Here is an 18,158-nt window from a genome sequence, read left to right as displayed (position 1 = left end):
GATTTTTAATCAGTATTTTGAGAGGCTGATATCTCAGCAACCGCTGGGCCGATTCGCCTGCGGTCTTTTTTGTTGGGTAGCTCCATCCTTTCTGCCCCGCAATTCACTTATCGTGATGCATTCAGGTGACCGTCGTGGCACGTGGCACGTGAAAAGTCGGGGTGTTCAAGTCGTTCTGCTGGAGTAACAATTTTGATAGGCCTATATCTCAGTAACCACTGGGGCGATTGACTTGCGGTAACTTTTGTAGAGTAGCTGTATCCCTTCTAACAAACATTGGATACTCTTGGTGCACGTGAGTGACCCCCGCTGCACGTGCAAAGTGCAAAAAAAACAGAAGAGGTGTTAAATTTGTTCCCATTACAGTAATTCAGCAACTACTGAGGCGATTTCGCTGAGACTTGGCATTAATGTAGGCAGTAGGCACCAACCGGGCAATGCATATCCGTAATGTCATGGTTGGGGTGCTATTGCACGTGCGCACGTGCAGGGGTCGCTTCCAGATCTCGAGAACGGCTGGACCGATTGCGCTCAAATTTGGTACGCGATTAGAGACCGGTGAGAAGGGTGCCGTGCAAAACTCAGTTGGGACCCATATTGCACGTGCGCACGTGCAGGGTGCCGCTTCCAGATCTCGCAAATGGCTGGGCGGACTGCGCTCAAATTTGGCACCTCGCAAGAGACCAGTAAGGAGAGTGCCGTGCACCGGGTAGGTTGTAGCTCTGCGCGTGCTCACGTGCTCACGTGCACACCCCTCTGTCATATCTCAGGAACGGAGTGACCGATTGCAATGAAATTTGGTGTGTGATTGGATGCTGAATGTGTATGAGTTTTTCTAAGTCGATGTAGGTGAGGTAATGCACGTGCGCACGTGCAGGGGTCGCCTCCAGATCTCGAGAACGGCTGGACCGATTGCGCTCAAATTTGCCACAATTAGAGACCATCGAGAAGGGTGCCTTGCGAAAGTCAGTTGGGACCTATATTGCACGTGCGCACGTGCAAGGTGCTGCTCCAACATCTGAAGAACGGCTGTGTCGATTGCAATCATATTTGGCACATCGCAGGAGACCAATAGGTAGGTGCCGTGCACCGAGGAGCCTGTAGCTCTGCGCGTGCTCACGTGCGCACGTGCACACCCATCTGTCATATCTCAGGAACGGAGTGACCGATTGCAATGAAATTTGGTGTGTGATTGGATGCTGAATGTGTATGAGTTTTTCTAAGTCGATGTAGGTGAGGTAATGCACGTGCGCACGTGCAGGGGTCGCCTCCAGATCTCGAAAACGGCTGGACCGATTGCGCTCAAATTTGCCACAATTAGAGACCATCGAGAAGGGTGCCTTGCGAAAGTCAGTTGGGACCTATATTGCACATGCGCACGTGCAAGGTGCTGCTCCAACATCTGAAGAACGGCTGTGTCGATTGCAATCATATTTGGCACATCGCAGGAGACCAATAGGTAGGTGCCGTGCACCGAGGAGCCTGTAGCTCTGCGCGTGCTCACGTGCGCACGTGCACACCCATCTGTCATATCTCAGGAACGAACGGACCGATTACAATGAAATTTTGTGTGTGATTGGATGCTGACCGTGTATGAGTTTTTCTAAGTCGACGAAGGTGTGATAATGCACGTGCACACCGCACACCCCATATTTACAGTTAAAAACGGACAAGCCGATCTTAGTAAAAACTGGTGTGCGATTCGGAAATAACAAAGTGCATTAATTGTATGCTCCAGCACTGAATATGCATGTGCGCAAGTACACACCCAACAGCAACAGCTTAAAAACTGGAAGGCCGATTTCGATCAAATTTGCCGTGCGATTAAGGGATAAGATGACAAAGTGAATTGACTGTGTGCATCATAATCGGTGTGCGTATGCACATATGAAGGTGCACAACCCATTTTTAGAGCTGAAAAACAGGCAGAGGCTGGTGGTGATCAGATTCGGGACATAATCGATAGCGTAGCTCGCTCAGACTGGGGATTTCAGTCAGGTCAGGTATATACCTGACCTGAGCGTACTACCCAGCCTGAGTGAGCTACGCTATCGATTATGAACCGAATGTAATCACCACCAGCGTGCTCATTTTTCAGCTCTAAAAAATGGGTTGTGCATATTCACACTTATTCTGATGCACACAGTCAATGCAATTTGTTGTCTTTTCCCCTAATCGCACGGCAAATTTGATCGAAATCGGCCTTCCAGTTTTTAAGCTGTTAATGTTGGGTGTGCTCGTGCACGTGCGCACGTGCATTATCACACCTTCGTCGACTTAGAAAAACTCATACACGGTCAGCATCCAATCACACACCAGATTTCATTATAATCGGTCCGTCCGTTCCTGAGATATGACAGATGGGTGCGCACGTGAGCACGCGCGGAGCTATAGGCTCCTTGGTGCACGGCACCCTACCAACTGGTCTCTTGCAATGTACCAAATATGATTGCAATCGACACGGTCGTTCTTCATATGTGGGAGCGGCACCTTGCACGTGCGCACGTGCAATATGGGTCCCAACCAACTGACTTTGGTAAGGCAACCTTCTCGCCGGCCTCTAGCCGTGTGACAAATTTGAGCGCAATCGGTCCAGCCGTTATCGAGATCTGGAGGCGACCCCTGCACGTGCGCACGTGCATTACCTCACCTTCATCGACTTAGAAAAACTCATGCACATTCAGTATCCAATCACACACTAAATTTCATTGCAATCAGTCAGTCCGTTTCTGAGATATGACAGAGGGGTGTCACGTGAGCACGTGAGCACGCGCAGAGCTACAACCTCCCCGGTGCACGGCACTCTCCTTACTGGTCTCTTGCGAGGTGCCAAATTTGAGTGCAATCGGCCCAGCCGTTCTCGAGATCTGGAAGCGGCACCCTGCACGTGCGCACGTGCAATATGGGTCCCAACTGAGTTTTGCACGGCACCCTTCTCACCGGTCTCTAATCGTGTACCAAATTTGAGCGCAATCGGTCCAGCCGTTCTCGAGATCTGGAAGCGACCCCTGCACGTGCGCACGTGCAATAGCACCCCAACCATGACATACGGATATGCATTGCCCGGTGGGTGCCTACTGCCTACATTAATGCCAAGTCTCAGCGAAATCGCCCCAGTAGTTGCTGAGTTACTGTAATGGGAGCACATTTAACACCTCTTCTGTTTTTTTTTGCACTTTGCACGTGCAGCGGGGGTCACTCACGTGCACCAAGAGTATCCAATGTTTGTTAGAAGGGATACAGCTACTCTACAAAAGTTACCGCAAGTCAATCGCCCCAGTGGTTACTGAGATATAGGCCTCTCAAAATTGTTACTCCAGCAGAACGACTTGAACACCCCGACTTTTCACGTGCCACGTGCCACGACGGTCACCTGAATGCATCACGATAAGCGAATTGCGGGGCAGAAAGGATGGAGCTACCCAACAAAAAAGACCGCAGGCGAATCGGCCCAGCGATTGCTGAGATATCAGCCTCTCAAAAGACTGATTAAAAATCCGTCATTAAAAATAAGAGGCCAAAGTGGCCTCTTATTTTTCGCGCCAAAAACGAGTGTCCAATCCAGGTAGTTCATGTTATCTATGGTCCTCGCTATCCTCAGGATAAACCAATCCGCATCGCCCCTATAGTCTTCATGCTTCCCTCTCTGGACTGGAGGTCACCCCACCAGCCAACCTGTAGTTGATGTCGGTTCCATTCCAGGACACATAATCCTCTTCGGGTGACCGTTGGGGAGACGACTGGAACGCCCCGACAGGGCAATCGTCCCACGGGAACAGTCACGCTTCCACAGATCACTGTCGCTGGCTCGCACATCAAATTTCTACACCAGAGCATAGTTATGTCATAGCTCTGCAAGGGCCTTCTCAGACCGAAAAAGATGGCTCCCAACAAAACAAACAATTTTCTCATTCAGTATTGTATCTCATTAGGCACCACATGTTTTCAGACTTCAGAGTGTTTATTATGCGTTCCGTCCAAAAAAAGCGCAGTTCAACTTTCTCCCATTGACTTTAGCGATCTCAAAATTGACTCGACCTTTCTGTCAGCAATGTCAAACTTGCAAAGTAAACGTTTCAAATACATATACCGTTGCCCAATGAAATCGCTGAAGGTTCTAAAGCGATCGGTTAGTCGATGCATTTAGATATGATGAGCACAGGAACTTTCCTTGAGGTAAGGTCACTTGACGTGACCTGGTGTTATGACCTTCAATTGAAAGACTTGGGCGGAAACAAATGGGTCATTTGAAATCTTAAATGTTAGATTTTAACAATAATTGCGAACACTATCCCGGCAAAATAGTGAGTGAGAAGGGAGCGATTCCCCAACCCCATGTTTAGCTCCTATAATTGAGCTAACTGCTAGAGCCTCGCGGAAAAAAACGAGCGTTTGCGTCGTTACGTGACGCAGCGACTGTTACCCCATTTTAAAATATCAGTAACCTCTTAGGGCAGGTCAAGGGCCCCACGGCATTGGATTGGTTTTTAGTGAAAAACTTCGCAAAAAATGGTCGCATTATCGTCATTTCGATACAATCGTGTTTTCTGTTCTCAGACGCGTCGATTGATATGCTTTTTTGCTTAGGTGAAGCAATTTAGGATGTTTAGGTCAATGTCATGTTAGGGCAACACAGGTCACGAAGCTGTTGAAAGGAGGACATGTTGCATAACATTTGATTCGGCAAGTCTTGCAGAGTCCATTGATGGCTGTCCCGACTGGCTAGCTCATTTTGATCGGGAGTTATTGACGAAGCACTCCTATTGACGAGCACTCCGTCACGCAAGGTGAACAATGCAAAAGTGAAGCATTAAACCTTGCCAAGAATGTATGAAGTCACGATTTCATGTGCTTGAGGTATAGTTTTAGGTCATTTCCGACGCCAAATTAACAGTTTCCATATTTTCCCATTATGCTTATATGAGACTAAGTGCATTACAGATTTGCATCATTTTATAACCGACAACCGTGCAGTCTGCAGAGGTTTACTTAAGACGTCATAGTTAACCCGCGCGGGGCTGGGGGGGTAAATTTTACCCCCCCCCCCTCGCGAATTTTTGCAATATCTCGAAAACGGCGGCGCGCAGCGCCGCCAAACTTTCAGTACCTTTTCTTCTTACATCAATTTGACACGTTCCCTGAAAATTTGAGCGAAATCCGCCTCGGAAATTTTTTGAGAAATTGACGTTTTAGTGACGTCATGTTCGCCATTTTCGCCTCAAAAACGGCAAAATTTCAAACGCCGCTAACATCTTCATTTTTAAAGGAATCAAGACGTAACAAAAAAGGTTATACGTAATTCTACTTTGTCTATCAAATGGCTATCTCGGTTTTTTAAAAATTTTGGATTTTGGCCCAAATTTAAAAAAAAACTGATATTTTTGGTAATAATTATAAAATCCAAAATTTTGAGTGTATCGAAAAAAACGGAATATATGTCAGAGAAGTGGTCTATGTGCACCTTCATACCAATTGTCAGAAGAATCGGTTCAAAAATGTGGGATTTATTCAAAATTTTATGGCGTCACGACACACAAAAATTTTGAAAATGATTTTTTTGGAAGTTCTAGACCTCGTACGGAAACAAAAATAGCACCATTCGATTCGCCGTGAAAAATTGCATCAGATAGACAACTTTTTAGGCCTTAACAACCAACTTCAAAATTTGACCTCACTTGACCTGACCTTGACCTGACCTCAACCTGAAATTCATCCAGAGGTGGTCCATATCACTTATTGAGTGTGCCTATTGAATTCTATGAGTAAAATGACCCATAAAACATGTGTCGCACATGCCCTTTTCTATATTTTGTTTTTGGTGACCTGACCTGACCTGACCTGACCTTGACCTTGACCTCTGAATGATATTTTATGCAGCGAATATTGTCTTGGTAGCCTAAGAACACGTTTTGGGCAATCAGTCTCAGTCCATGACTCCATTCTTCGGCAACTACGGTGCAAGGCCGATACTGTAGGAACTTGCAATTTGTACCCTTGACCTGACCTTGACCTTGACCTCAAACTTTAAATTAAGTACATGTTTTTAGTTGTTCGTGATGAGATCTTTCGATTGACATTTGAATTTTCCAAATCGGACCATTAGTTCGGGAGATAACACGGGGGTAAAATTTACCCCCCCCCCCCAGCCCCGCGCGTTCGGCTGGAGACCCCAGCCCCGCGCGGGTAAAGTGACCTGACATGAAAACGTGGTTGATTTCAAATGATCCGGCTTGAATCAAATGTAAGGCATATGAAATGTCAGCCTTCTATCATCACTGTGCTTTGAGCTACCACAAAAAAATACAAGGTGGCGGCATCCACCCCTTTTTCTCGGCCGGCGAGGGTTAAGCCTCGTTTCGAATAATTGCAGATAATGATGCGACCGAAAACAAAGTATTTATCGGTGTCTAGAACGGCCGCTGACTTGTTCGACAAGATCCCCAATCCTAATTTGCTAGATGGGAATAAAATACTCGGCATATGATACATATACCCCTCGATTTGCCCTCGCGCTAAGTCAATTCTAATCATCACTGTCGCTTTTTTATCCGAGATGATGTCGCCGCTAAACGGGTTGTTTTGTTTGCTTGCTTGCGTTGAATGGTCATTACGGATTATTGAAGGATTATGATATGCATGATAGGAATGGGGCAAGGGAGGATATGCACTGCAGTGCAGGTGTTTAATTTAGATCACAAAGGCATCATTTCTGGCATCGTGCAGTCACTATCTTCCCCTCTACTGCACTGCGGCATCGCTGCGCCCCACACACGGCGTCCTCGCTCCACGGCCGGCCGCCGCCAACTGACCCACTCGCCGGGCGCCGCGACCTGACCCGTGTCACTGCCGCGGCCTGCGCAATTGAGTCGGGGCTGGAATCCGGGGGTTCAGCCGGCCGGCCGCCTCTGGAGCGGGGGACTTTTTTAGTAGACCTACTGTACATACATTGTGCATATATAATGAATAACGGGGATGTAGTCTGGTATCAGACGACAGATAGACATTGCCATTCTCTGGATACAATCTGCTGACTACCAACCTTTACGTTAGAAAAGATAACTCAGGGTCGGCAAATAGTGGGACAGGCCCCCTCTGTGGGTAGCAGAGAGCCCTTCGACAGGGGTAATGAGGGCATCTGGGAGAATAGTCATTTTTAGGATTCATAACTTGCATAGGTTAATAAGCTGCTTGATGTGGAGTATACGCTTGTTTTCTTACTTGGGATAGGCCTTTTATCGAATCAGACCATTTTAGAGCTAGCAGTATTATTGGAATTAGGGGAGACATTTGTCTGAGCGGGCACAGTTAATCGTCAAGACTGAGCCCAGCCAGTGGGCAGGCCACTCGTGACCCAGCCCCCCTCCCCCTCCCAAGCACTCACTGCACCCGGCTACAGGCGTGCTCCTTTGCGAGCTGCCCGAATGCTATACATATATTAGTTGCCCGTCTAGCCCGGAAAAGGGGGTTGAGGCGTGGAGATGAAGGATTCAACTATCCTGAAGATGGAAAGGACGTATCCGCTATTCAGGGAACAGTTGGAAAGTGTGCCACGGCGTCGAATCACCAGTCTGCCCTGGCATTGTCTCGAGAAAGAGGTTACACGTGAAGGTCACTGAGAGTGGGGCCATGAAAATTTTGGATCAGATGTAAACATGATAAACTGGGAGGCGATTTGTTATGATGCGCTACGCCTTGCGCGGGTAATTTGTGAAAGCCCGATCGGTTCATTTTTCTCTCTCTTTTTTTTTGCTGAGAGTGGGTACGACTAACCTGCAATGGAATTTAACTTAACTCCTAGGAGGGTGGTTAACGATCATTGCGGATACGCGTATACACTGGTGTACTCCCAACCTCCGTTCATTTGTTTTTAGTGTGGGGTCTGATAGGTGGGGATAATGGCTCTGCCTAGCATCCAAAAAGAAAGCGTCACCCTGGGTACGTGTCGACCACAACTTTAAATGGACAACTGTTGTTGAAAATGACCGTTTGTTGTCATCTCCCCGTTCGTGAATCCTGAAGTTATGCTCTCCCACTGAGGCTTTTAGGCGGGTTATAGAGCATGAGGGATGTGGGTTTCACATTTTCAAGCAATAGTTGTCAACAGTTGATTGATGTTTTGTCAAAACAAATTAGCATATACGGCAGTTCAGTGTACTTTATGGCCGCCTGATGTGCCCGTCGTTGCGTTTTCGCAACGCTGATGGCGACCGGTGTGCCCTTCGTTGCGATTTCGCAACGCACGTTTTTTACGTTTTTCTCGAAAAACTTTTGCTGCAGGCAAAAATTATTTTCGATTCCATGCAAGGCCCTGGTAGGAGCATAACATATTTTGATTTCATCGATTTTCATGATGGTCAATATTCCTGGGCATAAATGGGTTAAGATATAATTTTCTTCACAAAAAATAATGGGTACCTACAAGATTACTTAAAAAATTATTAATTATTTTGTGAGGAATGAAATACACCGAAATTCGAAATGCTTCAGCAGCTACATATAGTATATCGGTAACTATATGTATTGGCGACTGCTGCAGCACTATTATCTTAATGTGGAAATTTCGATAAAAAGTGCATTATTATCTCAATGCGGAAATTTCGATAAAAAGTGCACTATTATCTCATTGCGGAAATTTCGATAAAAAGTGCACGGTTGGCTTCTTCTGCGGCGATAAACAAGAGTGACTAAGCTAGAACTAGGTCAATGCTGTTTTTGCAATCACCGCATAACTTCCCATCGGTTCTAAGTAGCTTGCAATCTTTTTCAGACGTGCCGTATTTCGGGGACCGGAACACACTGACCGAACAGTGTCTCCATATCAACCAATCTCCTACCCTCGTCCCCCTTTCACCGGTGCGCCACAGTCCATCACCCACGGCGCCACAGTCACCGCACTCGCCACTTACGTCCACTGTTATGCCGTTCTCTGGAAAGCTCTTCTTCTGCACGGCGTTGGAGGGCTCGTATCTGTAGATCTCCTTTCCGTCTTTGTACCATTTGGTGGCGTAGAGTTGTTGACCCCCGAGATCGAACAGGCATGACAGGTAGGTGTCCTCGCCGCGACGAATATGGCGCGGAATGTCCACTTCGTATATGCTCAGACTGCACGCCGCTGGAAACAGAAGGACGCCAAATGTCAGGGAAGGGGCGCAATCCGGAACTCGACAATTAAGTTACGCCGAACTTGCTGCTCTAACCTTTCTAACCTTCATCTCCCGTATAGTCTGCAACAGACTTCCATCGGCGCATCCTGACTATGAGTAACGGACCATTTTTTTATTTGGAAGCTTAAATTCGTATGTTCACTGCCCAAACCCCTCCAGAGGAGTCACAAGCTCCAGTTCGTCCATTCCCACCATTAGTCCACACAATCCAAACACGACCGCCGGTATCCGGACCGCGAAACCTGCCGTGCCTCTGGCGCGCCACGACACCGCCGCAAACGCGCCACCAGCGCCTCCGGCTGCCGCAGCGCGCCTCATGTGCGCCGCAGAATGCCGCAGCAGCGCCGGAAAAAGCGGCACCGACCAAACGGTGCGGCCGGGACCGCTGGTCATCCGTAGAGCGTTAACGATCTGTGAGACAGTGCGTGAGAACCCCCTGGAACAATGTTTGTCCCGACCGGACGTTGCATCAAACTCACACCGGAACAGTGGAACGGTCTCATTACACTGTCATGTGGTTCGGGGGTGAAAAGATGTTCGTTCACCAGACACGCGCTCACTGTGCAATTATAATGATGATTTCCCGCCCAGGCGTGCGCCCTGCGGCAGGTGAGGGGGGGGGGGGCACCCGGAAAGTTGATTGCAAAAGGGGTGGTGGTTCCTGGAGCTGTGCTATTTGGGGTGGTTGTTAGCTGTTTCCATGTCTGCAACATTGTCTGATCACTTAAGCATGGACGAACTTCCTAATGCGTATCGTAAGTCGCCAATAGTTCACTCATCCCATCTATTTTCCGCCTACAGTTCCGTCCAATTAGTAACGTTACATTACGGTCAGCACCAGAGCAAGGCCGTCACGGCGTGCAGCCACCTGGCGACGGCAGCGTCACGGTCTGTCACGTCACGCCCCCCCCCCCTCCCTTCACGTCCCGCCGGACCCATCTGTCCCCCGCTCCCAGGGGAGGAGTCGGTAGGGGTGGAGTAGGGAGATAACACGCAAATGGGGTGCACAGCGCACATACTGACCGGACCCCTTCCCTCTCTCCGGTGCTGTTCGAGCTGCGCTGCCCACCCCTCTGTCCGGGAGGAAGTGGACATTAGGTATCAGCGTCCCGCCGGTCCGACCAGCCAGGTGGAGCGGTAGTTGGCGCCAGAATTTGGCGCCACGCTCCGCTGCAGCCAGTCCAGGCAGAGTCTGGTTAGGTCCACTGTGTGTGTGTGAACACTGGACACATTAGGGAGCTTAATTGTACTTTGCATATTTTGCTGTAAAGGTGTGACAACTGATGTTTTCTGACCTATGTGTGCTGCCTAATATGCGTAACAATGTACATATAGTGTCTTATATGTAGATACTGTACAGTGTACAGTTATATGCGCTGTCTGTTGCTTAAAGTGTGTATTGTGCTACTGCGAGCTGCGAAATTCCACTTTTTCTAAGGGCCTGTTTAGCTCTTTATATCCTCAGACATAATAGGACGCCGCGTCGATGTAGTCTCCATTTCTCATAAATCATTACATTATTAAGATATCATCTATCTCACGCAGACCCCTACGCAGTAGGTAGTATCCTCAGAAACCATCACTTATTTGGTAATGAAAGCTAGCTTACGGACTGATTTGACCTTATCTCATAGCACTCTATAACTTTTAAGAAAATGTCGCAAAAATTGCCTATTGTTGGACATGCGACCGTTTGAAATAGAGAAGAGACGCTTCCAACAAAAATTGGTTTTCCTTGCTGAGTGCGTTTAAGACTTTCCCACGCGATAAAACCGGTAGTATAATTACGAAAAACATTATTTTTCCGGATAACGACGCACGCGGGCGCACATTTGTGATGTGGCCATTCGCCGTTCTTCCCTGACTGTGATTATATCAGAAAACCCAAGAAGACAATGGAGTTGGTCTGTTTTTTGGTCCTGTTTTACCTACTGCTCTGGAGGCATTTTTTCAGACGCACTCTATACGTGTGCCACTAAATCAAAGTTATCACAATGTGGTAGGCCTATCAATGTACTGAAGACGGCGTGACATCTGACAATCAATCATATTGCTGTGTGAAATCTGATTAGTTTTGAGCGACGGGCTCAGAGAGCTGACGTGTAGGCCCATTGTCGGTCCGACGGCTAAAGGCAGCGTTATAATGGTGTTTTTACCATCGGCAAACTCTTATCTTGTATCTTATGAATCAGATTACTTTAGCTGATCATTGCATCGACGGCATAGTTGCAATTTGTGTCCGAGCTAATTAATTGGAGATTGCAGGACTGTACATGAAAGAAAAGAATTTCAGTATAAAACACCAGCCAAGTGAAGAATGTTCCAGGGAAGAACTCACTAAAAAACGTCCGCACTGCAAACAACAAAACATATGACAACATTTTTTGGCCGCCTACCTTTCTGCTCCGTTTCAAGGACGACGATCGCCCAGGGTTGACCTCCAGCCCGTCGGAAATGAATCATTCTGCCCTCATCAAGTCGGCCTCCATTGTAACACGGCGGACCATATGCTAATTCGACTTTTTGTCACGCATCATGTCGAACAGCTGAACTGGATCCGAAACAAGGCCAGCACCGGCCCCGACCGGCCGTGGGAAAAGATAGACGGGGGAGGGCGCAAATCACACGCACCAAACAATGCACGCTCTCCTGTGTAATAGCCATGCTAGTGTGTAACAGGATCTTTTCCACGGTGACGAAACAATGTAACACAGCTACTGCGATCACAGATCGACAGTTACGCATATAAGCTCTGTAGACGTTTCCTTTAATAGGCATGTAAATCCCAGCGTTTCCGGGAGTGGTATAAAGCTTTGGTAAGACCTATTTTTAATAGAAAGCTGCAAAACTTAATCTACATCCAACATCCTGCCCATTATCGCGCTAGGTCAGTAGATTATAACGATAGCCATATCCAATACCATATCTATGTCATGTTTATGGTATGTCATATTTATGTCAATTTAGCTCATTCATAATTTTTAGCACTCGTAGCCAACCCAATTTCGAGCATTTATATAATTGAGTCTCCTCGGGCTGTCGGTTGGTTCACACTATTCGTCAGAGAAGTGTCGGCCACCATGGTGCGCCCTTATATTTCATCACCGCGTCTTGCCGTGTGTGCTAGCCGATCCCATAGCCCGTCCGTCGCCTCACATACGGCACTGGTCAGAACAGAACAGACCCAGTTTTCGGCCGCAGACCCACGTGCCGGCCGGCGCGGTGGTCCGCGGCCGGCTGAGATTCTCATGACTCGAGCTGACAGGATGGGGTTGAGTCTAACGGAACCAGGCCAGGGAACTGTATCATGGCATGCACGGTGAGCTTTATATGAAGTATTTGATTACTAATAACCAGCGCCCATAATCTGACAAAGCGTCTAAAAAGTTTGGATTCACTTTCAGTATTATGTGCGTTTTCTGCCTCTATGGGAACGAGAGATTAGAGAACTTAAAACAAATCGCTTTTAAATAGACTGAACTTGTGCTGGATATGTAACCAGATAAGGTTTTTATAACAGGGCCATCAGCATCATTATGCATTCCCTGCCTTTGCAGGATCCAAGGCAAATTTGTATTCGAGGAATACGAAAACATTTGGAGGAATTTACCTCACAATGCGGACTGTCCAGCTTTGACTTCTATTACCCGTTAACCAGTCATAGCTTATCAGTCCTTAATCCATCAGAAAAACTAATCGTCAGTCGTCACAGCCTAACGGGACAACTGCGTCACCGCGGCGCCCGTATAGCGCGAAGACGCTACGTCACGCCCGGGCGTCGCAGTCGCCAGGGTGCACTGCGGGTCGGCCTGCCTGCCAGGCGGCGGGAGACTTCAACGCGCGCCGGCACGGTAAACTGCGGGCGGATGGGAAGACTTCCGTCGCTGGAATTCGGTCCCTGGTCACCGACCGGCCGGCGGGCGGGGACGATCATGATTGATGACCTTCGCATACGTCAACAGAGTCCTCTAATGGGCTGAGCCATTAGAGGCCGGGACCTGAGCTGTTGCGCGGTTGACTGCGCTCGCGGAGGATACGCCACGCTTGATCGGACAACCGGACGATAATTGATGATGCGGCACCCCCGTCACCCCCTCCCCTCCCCTCCCTTGGGCCGAAGCGGTGTGGGTGTGACAGGAGGGCAGCGCGGACGGCCCAGCTGTGCCGGTGGTCTCTGAATGCCGCGCCCCAGATAGAGTGGGCACGCGTCTTTTCAACACGACAGCAGTGTGTTTTCAGAGCAAATACTCGAAATACAAAAGATGGAGGAGGGCGAATGGTTCCTCACTTCAGAAGTTCGCTGAACTGTTAAATTCTTTTCAATATTTCACAAAGAACGTTAGGTATTTGAAAGACACGCCCATGGCACTTAGGATGTAATAATCATATTTCGGCGTTCTTTTTTCTCATTGGTAGGTACCTACATCTAGCAAAGAGGCGTCCAGTCTATACTCTGTAAGGCACTGGAAGAAATATCTCCAAAGGTGGTTTTAATTTTGATTTGACCCTTCTATACACCAATGCATTCCCATAGGATTTCAACCACACATTCATACGAATGCATTCCATACTCATTAAATATTGCATATCAACACACTTGAACACTTGAACAACACTTGTCTTGAATAGGTATTGCATATCTTGCCTTTGAATCGCCTCTGGACATTGCAGCGCCTACCGCAGGGGCGCAAACCAGCAACAGTAGCGGCCAACGCGACGATAGGGCCGCAGTTCTACAAAACCTGTCCGTGTCGTGACATTTCCTCCAGATCAGGAGCGACAGACAGACAGGCGCGGCCCCGCCCGCGAGGCCCCGAGACTGGCTGAATGGTGTCCCTAACTTCCACCGCAACAAGTTAGGAGAGGGAGTCGGCCAGTGTGGGTGGATACATCAGAGAAGTTCATTAGTACACGGAAGGCTCGGAAGATCGAAATCGGGAGCGGGGAGGGCGGTCTAATGTATCCGCTATACTTTTATAGTGTAACTAGATCACCGGTGACAGGAATTTATTGGGTCTCCTCCCATACACCATCTGATTTTGACACTGATAGACAAAACAAGTTTCAGCCACACACACAAAAAAAAACGCGACTGTTGATGAAATAATACATCCTTTATCAGATATACTCCGATATTTCAAAATAAACCCACTCATAACATTCTAAAAACACTCAACAGCACAACCGTGCAATCGATTAGTTTGATTGATTTAGGTATTATAGTTTTGGCTTGGAGTTTAGATTTATGTGCAATTACACGATACCTTTTTTACATTTCTTAATCGAGGTGGCATTTACATAATAAACAATTATCATTTCAAGTGGCGCAACCTACCTTCCGTGATGAGAAGCAGCGACGCCACTAAATACAGTCCTCTCTCGGCCGGCTCCATGATCAGGGTCCAAACCGGAGCACCAGGCACCCCTCTCTGCCCCGTCACTGCCGACTGACCTCCGCCAGGTCACGGCCCGGTCAGCTGACTGATGACCCCGGGTCAGCGGCCCGCACACTGATTGGTCGACATCGGAGCCACGCACTCCACCTTCACTGCGCCGCCAACAGACACACAGACCTCGGACTCCGGAAAACGCCGACTGGCCGGCCACCGTCACCGCCGTCATCGCTGCCGCCGCGACGCGCCGGGCGCAGTGCGCATGCGCGAGGGGCACGCGCGGCGGAACGGAGGGGGGAGGGGGTTCTCACCGGTTGAGGGCTACCACCTGTCGAGGGCACGTGCGCTTCCCAGTGGCAGGTGGGGCCGAAATGGACCCCGACAGTCCGCCGCCCCGGGAGTGGAGGGCGTTTCATTACCGGAGGCAAGCTGTCAGGGGGAGGGGGGCGATGGTCGTATTGTTGAGGGTGGCCTTGATGTCGATCAGAGTGTTATTTTGGGGGCTCGAGGTGACACTTTATGAAAGAGTGGATGTCATCAATGAATGGTGATCGAAGCTGAAATGTGATTAGGGCACAACTGACTCAAATGCTAGGGATTTTGCATTGACACCGCTTTGATGACTTTGAGCTGATATGAATATTGTATGACTCCGCAAACACCAAGAAAGGAGAGAAAATTGAATAAAACCATTTCACTGCATCAGATCACAACAAACATGATTTGTGCACTCCAACATCCCCGTCTTGTGCGCGCATTAAGTCTATCCCCTTTTGAGCCCACAGATCTTCCTCCCACAAGCTCCTTCTCTTTCTCAAACCGGTTTTTCCCACCATTCTTTCATCGATCTGATTTGTCTCCCCGCCCACATCGACCAACGTCCTGTCGCCTCCCCAAATTTGGGCACCCGTATGTGACCAGTTCAGAACGTGGTAGGCGGAATTTCGGGCACTGCTGTCGGCACGGGTTTGGGCTCTATCTGTTACTCCTTATTTTGAACTCATTTAATTTCGGAATTTAACACGCGGACTCCCATCGCGGACACCCGGATTCAAGTGGAAGGCTTTTGATGTCAATGCATACACACACGGATGAACTTCTGCAGTCCTAAAATTTTATAATAATTCCCAGACTCTGGCACTTGGGACTCCGGGACTCCGGAACGATCACCTGTCGCCGGACTCTCCGGATGCTTCGGACGCCAGGTGCTGGAGTCTCGAGCTCCACCATGAGCGACTGCCGTGACCAACTGACGACGTCCGGCGGGTAGATCCACAGTCGACCACCGCGCCCGGGGGCAGTGACACGGGCAGCGCCGGAGATAGCGAGATAACGGAGACGGCGACGGAGACGGGGACGGTGATAGTGACGTTGGTGACGGTAATGGTGACGGTAGTGGTGACGTTTTAGTGACGGCATCACTGTGGTGATGGTGACGGTGATGAAGTTGAAGTAAGGTGACATTGATGATGAATAATGGCTTTGACTCACACCGGACAGACAAAATGGATACAGAGTGACTCACTGCGAAAGTTTTATCCTAGAAGTGGCAGCCACATTGTTGCTGGCTCGTTAGGAAGGAAGTGTGGTCATTATATGTTAAACAGACATATCAGCAGTCGCATTGTTCTTCATCTGCGATGTTTTACCCGCTGTCATGTTTTAATGTCGCATGTGACGCTTGAGTTCCAGTGATGTTAGCTCTCTAGCACAGGCTAAAGGTGTTTGACTTTTGTGAGAGCTGTGACCAGGAAAAACACGAATAATTATAGTTTCCTCTGACAAGTGACAACATGAGTTACACTTAAATGTGGAAGACGGAACGAAAAACGTCAAGTGGAAAACTTTGTCTTGAGTGAAGAGCGGAACCTGACGAATGGTTGGGACATGTCTGTTGGAGTGCACTGTGCAGTAACATCAATGTCGCCATAAATGGGAAGACTCTGCTGATATACAATTCACAATTAAATGCTTTTTGAAAGGCTGCATGCTGGTGCGTTTTGGCAAAGTAGGTACATGACTTGCTTTTGATAGAAAAAAGCCAGTCTGCAGAATACTTTGGATACTGCGATGATATTTTGCAGTGGGCGACCGCCACTCACAGCCTAATTCGTAACCACAGTCGCCTTCATTTGACAGTGGCTCCTTTTATGGATCAGTCGGGGTATTGCCAGTACAGCTACCCCAATATAGAACATTGAACGAATCGCCACTGTTCGCTGCAATCGTTAACCAACCGCTCCTAACTGCTCAGCACTAGCCGAGGAACGTAGGGAAAATCATACGAGGAAAGTACACGAACTTATCATCGTGCTGCCCCCAACATTCAAACCCAAGGTCTCTGAGACATTGTCCGGGTAAAATTGCTTACATTCCTGCAAAGCTGAGTAATTTTTAATGTTAATTTACATTTCAGGGCAGCTTGACAAACGGATAAATGTTCTCATGATCGTGATGCAAACGTGATTGCTCATAACACCGTCCCAAAATGGAAATGAACTCATCCTGAGGATGTTTTTCGGTATGGAATGCAACACAAAACTAATTGCTTTTATAACTGTATGATATTGCACATAGTCGTTTCCCTGGTAATACGCAGCATTCTCTCATCACAAGAATCCTTTTGTTTCAAGCCTGAAGCCTTAGTCGAGTTGCCGCACCCTTCTTCTTTCCTTCCCGAAATTCCCCGCCGCCGACATTGTCTGGTCCAGCCCTGAAAATCTGCAATCCAGCACGAGTTCGCACGGTTGTTGGCATGATGAGGCGCCGGAAGGGACCATTTCCGGTCGCCGGACCGTCGGACCGCGGCGGACCGTACCAGGGCAGCACGGGCCGGACCAGTTGGACCGGCGGACCCGGCGGATCCAGCTGTGGACGCTCTCGTTTACAGTAGTTAGCGCTCGGGCGGGAACTGGTCCGCCGGGTGGCGTGTCTTGTCGTTTTGCCACGCTACCGCGCCGCCGCCGCCGCCGCTACCGACGCCCAGTAGCGGTTCTCACGGCAGTCATGCATATAACGTTCAAATGAGCTGCTCTGCAGGGTACAACGGTGGGAGAAGGCAGGGAGTGGGCTCGTTCGAGCTGTCGTCATCCACCAATGAAGGTAGTCGAATTTATCGGAAATAGATGGCTATGTCTAGCCAATATGGCAACATAAATGCGCTACCAACGTATGTAAATACGAGTCACGACCAATATTTGCAGCTGAGCAAATATTCTCAAACTGTAACGTTTGCAGTTCAAGAAGCAGATTTTGATGCCAAAATACCGGCACCAGAAAGTAACAAGTCGTATCATTCTGGATTGTCTCTCCCGCTACAAACCAATCTACCCTCCCTCTGAAACGACCCGTCGAATCAGACCAATTGTCGGTGCTCCCTCCCCGGCGCAATTTTCCGACCCTCGCGCTCCCCGGCCCGGATCAGTCTGATAAATATCACCGGATTAATCGCGCAGGGGGGACGACTGAGTCGGAGGGGACCTCGGATTGTCGCGTCGGACCCCGTCCACCGAGTCTTGCCATTCGTCCAATCTCAATCCGCGCTGTACGGCCAGTGCCGTTATGAGTCGGCCGTGCTAATTGTTCGGTGGAGCTGACACTG

General features: G+C 48.7%; 1 protein-coding gene across 1 annotated transcript in view; it reads right to left on the bottom strand.

Moving 5' to 3' along the window:
* Positions 1-14,772, bottom strand: part of LOC122370033 — a 33,479-nt gene extending 18,707 nt beyond the window's left edge. The window contains exons 1-2 of the mRNA XM_043345273.1: positions 14,500-14,772; positions 8,907-9,112 (exon numbers count right to left, since the gene is read on the bottom strand). Coding sequence (XP_043201208.1) covers positions 8,907-9,112; positions 14,500-14,557 — 264 coding nt within the window. The 5' untranslated portion in view covers positions 14,558-14,772. The remainder of the gene's footprint in view (positions 1-8,906; positions 9,113-14,499) is intronic.
* Between the last annotated feature and the right edge of the window lie 3,386 nt (positions 14,773-18,158).

The sequence above is a fragment of the Amphibalanus amphitrite genome, unplaced genomic scaffold (genome assembly GCF_019059575.1).
Source record: "Amphibalanus amphitrite isolate SeventyFive unplaced genomic scaffold, NRLGWU_Aamphi_draft 001092F_arrow, whole genome shotgun sequence".
In the NCBI taxonomy this organism is placed as follows: domain Eukaryota; kingdom Metazoa; phylum Arthropoda; class Thecostraca; order Balanomorpha; family Balanidae; genus Amphibalanus; species Amphibalanus amphitrite.
Note: the sequence above shows the minus strand (reverse complement) of the source record. Positions and strands in the feature narration are given on the sequence as shown.